Source organism: Cebus imitator, unplaced genomic scaffold (assembly GCF_001604975.1).
Source record: "Cebus imitator isolate Cc_AM_T3 unplaced genomic scaffold, Cebus_imitator-1.0 Scaffold138, whole genome shotgun sequence".
In the NCBI taxonomy this organism is placed as follows: domain Eukaryota; kingdom Metazoa; phylum Chordata; class Mammalia; order Primates; family Cebidae; genus Cebus; species Cebus imitator.
The window spans coordinates 3,338,837-3,341,690 of record NW_016107453.1 but is presented as its reverse complement, the minus strand read 5'-3'; the positions used below and the strand labels follow the sequence as shown (position 1 = coordinate 3,341,690).

The following is a 2,854-nucleotide window of genomic DNA, read 5'->3' as shown; positions in this document are numbered from 1 at the left end:
ACAGTGTCTCGGCTCACTGCAACCTCCACCTCCGTGGTTCAAGCAATTCTCTTGCCTCAGCCTCTTTAGTAGCTGGGATTACAGGTGTGCACCGCCACACCTGGCTAATTTTTTGTATTTTTAGTAGAGATGGGATTTTGCCATGTTGGCCAGGCTGGTCTCAAACTCCTGGTCTGAAGTGATCTGCCCATCTCAGCCTTCCAAAATGCCAGGATTACAGACATGAGCCACCATGCCCTGCCTCAGAGAATGTTGAATTCAGTTTGGTACTAGAGCAGGAACGATGGCAGCATAATTAGAGAAGGAGATGGGGCAAGGGAAGGAAAGAGTGGCAGGAGGTAAGACTGGGAAAAGTTGAGTTTAGGTGGTAAAAGATCTTGTAAGTCTTCCTTGGTTTGGTCTGTAAACTGTAGACTCAGGATTGCCACCTCAAATACCTCTAGAAGCTAGGCCCGAAAGAATGTGGACAGAAGTAGTCATAGTATAAGAAAAAATAAAGGTCATAAATAGAATCGTTTCTTAATTTTTATTAAACTATGGGTATAGCACTTAGTATACAAAAGTCATAATAACTATTTTAAATTCAAAGTAGTCATTGAAAGATAATTAGTGCATTTAAAAGTAACTTGGGTTGTTTTCATGATATCCTAAGGTCATCATATTTAGTTTTTAGAATTATGATTCACTAACTACTTCCTTTGTAGCTCTTTATTCATGTACCAGTATTGAGAAAGGTGAATTGAATTACCAATATTAATTCATTTTAGTAAACTTAAAAAATAGAGAACCACTGCTTTGCCTATGGAGTAGCCATTCTTTTATTCTTTTCTCTTTTTGTTTTTGAAATGGAGTTTTACTCTTTTTGCCCAGGCTGGAGTGCATGGCGTGATCTCGACACACTGCAACCTCCGCCTCCTGGGTTCAAGCAGTTCTCCTGCCTCAGCCTCCCAAGTAGCTGGGAATAAAGGCATGCTCCACCAAGCCCGGCTGATTTTTGTATTTTTAGTAGAAATGGGATTTTACCATGTTAGCCAAGGTGGTCTCTAACTCCTGACTTTGGGTGATCTACTCTCCTTGGCCTCCCAAAGTGCTGGGATTACAGGCATGAACCACTGTGCCTGACCTATTTTCTTAGTAGATTTGCTTTCACTTAGTCTTAAATGCTACAGATTGAAGAAAAAAAATATAATGCAGGCCATCATTTTCTTTTCTGGTCACTTAATTCAGTATAGAAAGTAGGCCAGATTATTCCTTGTCAAATGAATTTTCCAAACACACTTTTGCTAGGTATTAGCAATTTTTTTTTTTTTTTTGAGACAGAGTCTCACTCTGTTGCCCCGGGGGGAGTGCAGTGGCACGATCTTGGCTCACTGCAACCTCAGCCTCCCAGATTCAAGTGATTCTCATACCTCAGTCTCCTGAGTAGCTGGATTACAGGCACCCACCACCATACCTGGCTAATTTTTGTGTTTTTTTTGTAGAGATGGGGTTTTGCCATGTTGCCCAGGCTGGTCTTGAACTCTAGGGCTCAAGTGATCTACCCGCCTTGGCCTCTCAAAGTGTTGGGATTGCAGGCATGAGCCACCCTGCTCCGCTGGTATGAGCAATTTGAGTCACACATTTGGATAACTGTTGGCAAACATCCTTATAGAGAAATAAGAAATAGATGAGTTTAGATGGATTGTGATGTCTGAAACATTTTCTCTTTAGATGACAATAAGTTAATTTATTTCAGCAGTTCAAATATTTCTTTGTATCAACCTCCTAACTTTTAGTTGAAGATTATTATATTGTGTATCAGTCAAACAAATCACTGAGTATGATTCAAAACAAAGGAGTCTGTCTTATAGATTGACCACTGTATTGATTTTTATGGCCATAATAATGCAATTTTAGCCTAAGGAGGCTAGGCTAAGCTTTGAGTATGTGGAAATGAGTGTATCCATCCTCAAGGAACTCTCAGTCTAGCAGCAGCTATCATTAGACCTGGGCCATTGTGATTGCTTAATAAATACTTGTTCAATTTATGAATGAGTGAAAAGATGGGTTCTAGAGTTAATTTTACATCATTACACAGTATACGAGAGTGTATACATACTATTTATATGAAAGTTGGAAATAAAAAAATTCATAAAACAGCATTTATGAAAATTTTACCACATGATACATTGTGATTTTAAAAATTATCAATTTCTTTAAAATTCTCTCATGGTCCATTATATTGATATTATGAGCCAGTAATGTATTGTATCCATGGTTTATAAAACATTCTAATATTTAGGAAATGGAATAATTCCTAGGATCAGTATTGATGGATTCTTGGCGACAAAACCATTAGTCTTTAGGGTACTTTGCAATGGATGAAATTTTAGGCTAGGAAAAAAGAAAATAGAGTAAAAGCTCATTCTGACCATGGGAATAACCAAGGAATTATAAAGTAAAGTTTTGAACCCTTTCCCGACTCTCACTTCTTTTTCTCCATAATTTTCTTATCAGCCTTCAAACAGTGGCCGAGCTGCAGAACTCCTTGCCAAAGAACAGGGAACAGTGCCTGGATTTATTGGTTTTGGAACATCTCACAGTGACCTGGGTTACGTTCCTGCTATTCAAGGAGCTGAAGAAATTGACAGTCTTGTAGATTCTGATTTCCGAATGGTGCTGCGGAAACTTTCGAAAAAAGATGTCACCACAAAATTAAAAGCAAGTTTACTTGTTTTCATAAAAATTATCAAGAAAATCCCTTTGTTAAAAGGAAATGTCATTAGCATATCTTATGTAAAGGAAAATGAACAATAATTTATTGCTAAGTTCTTTTACAATTGTACTTTCTTCTTTCCTTTTTTTTTTTTTTTTT

At 37.6% G+C, this 2,854-nt stretch overlaps 1 protein-coding gene across 1 annotated transcript in view; it reads left to right on the top strand.

The window, feature by feature from the left end:
• The window catches only part of LTN1 (listerin E3 ubiquitin protein ligase 1), a 63,893-nt gene that overhangs the window by 3,483 nt on the left and 57,556 nt on the right, over positions 1-2,854 (top strand). Inside the window, exon 2 of the mRNA XM_017541920.2 lies at positions 2,497-2,700. Coding sequence (XP_017397409.1) covers positions 2,497-2,700 — 204 coding nt within the window. The remainder of the gene's footprint in view (positions 1-2,496; positions 2,701-2,854) is intronic.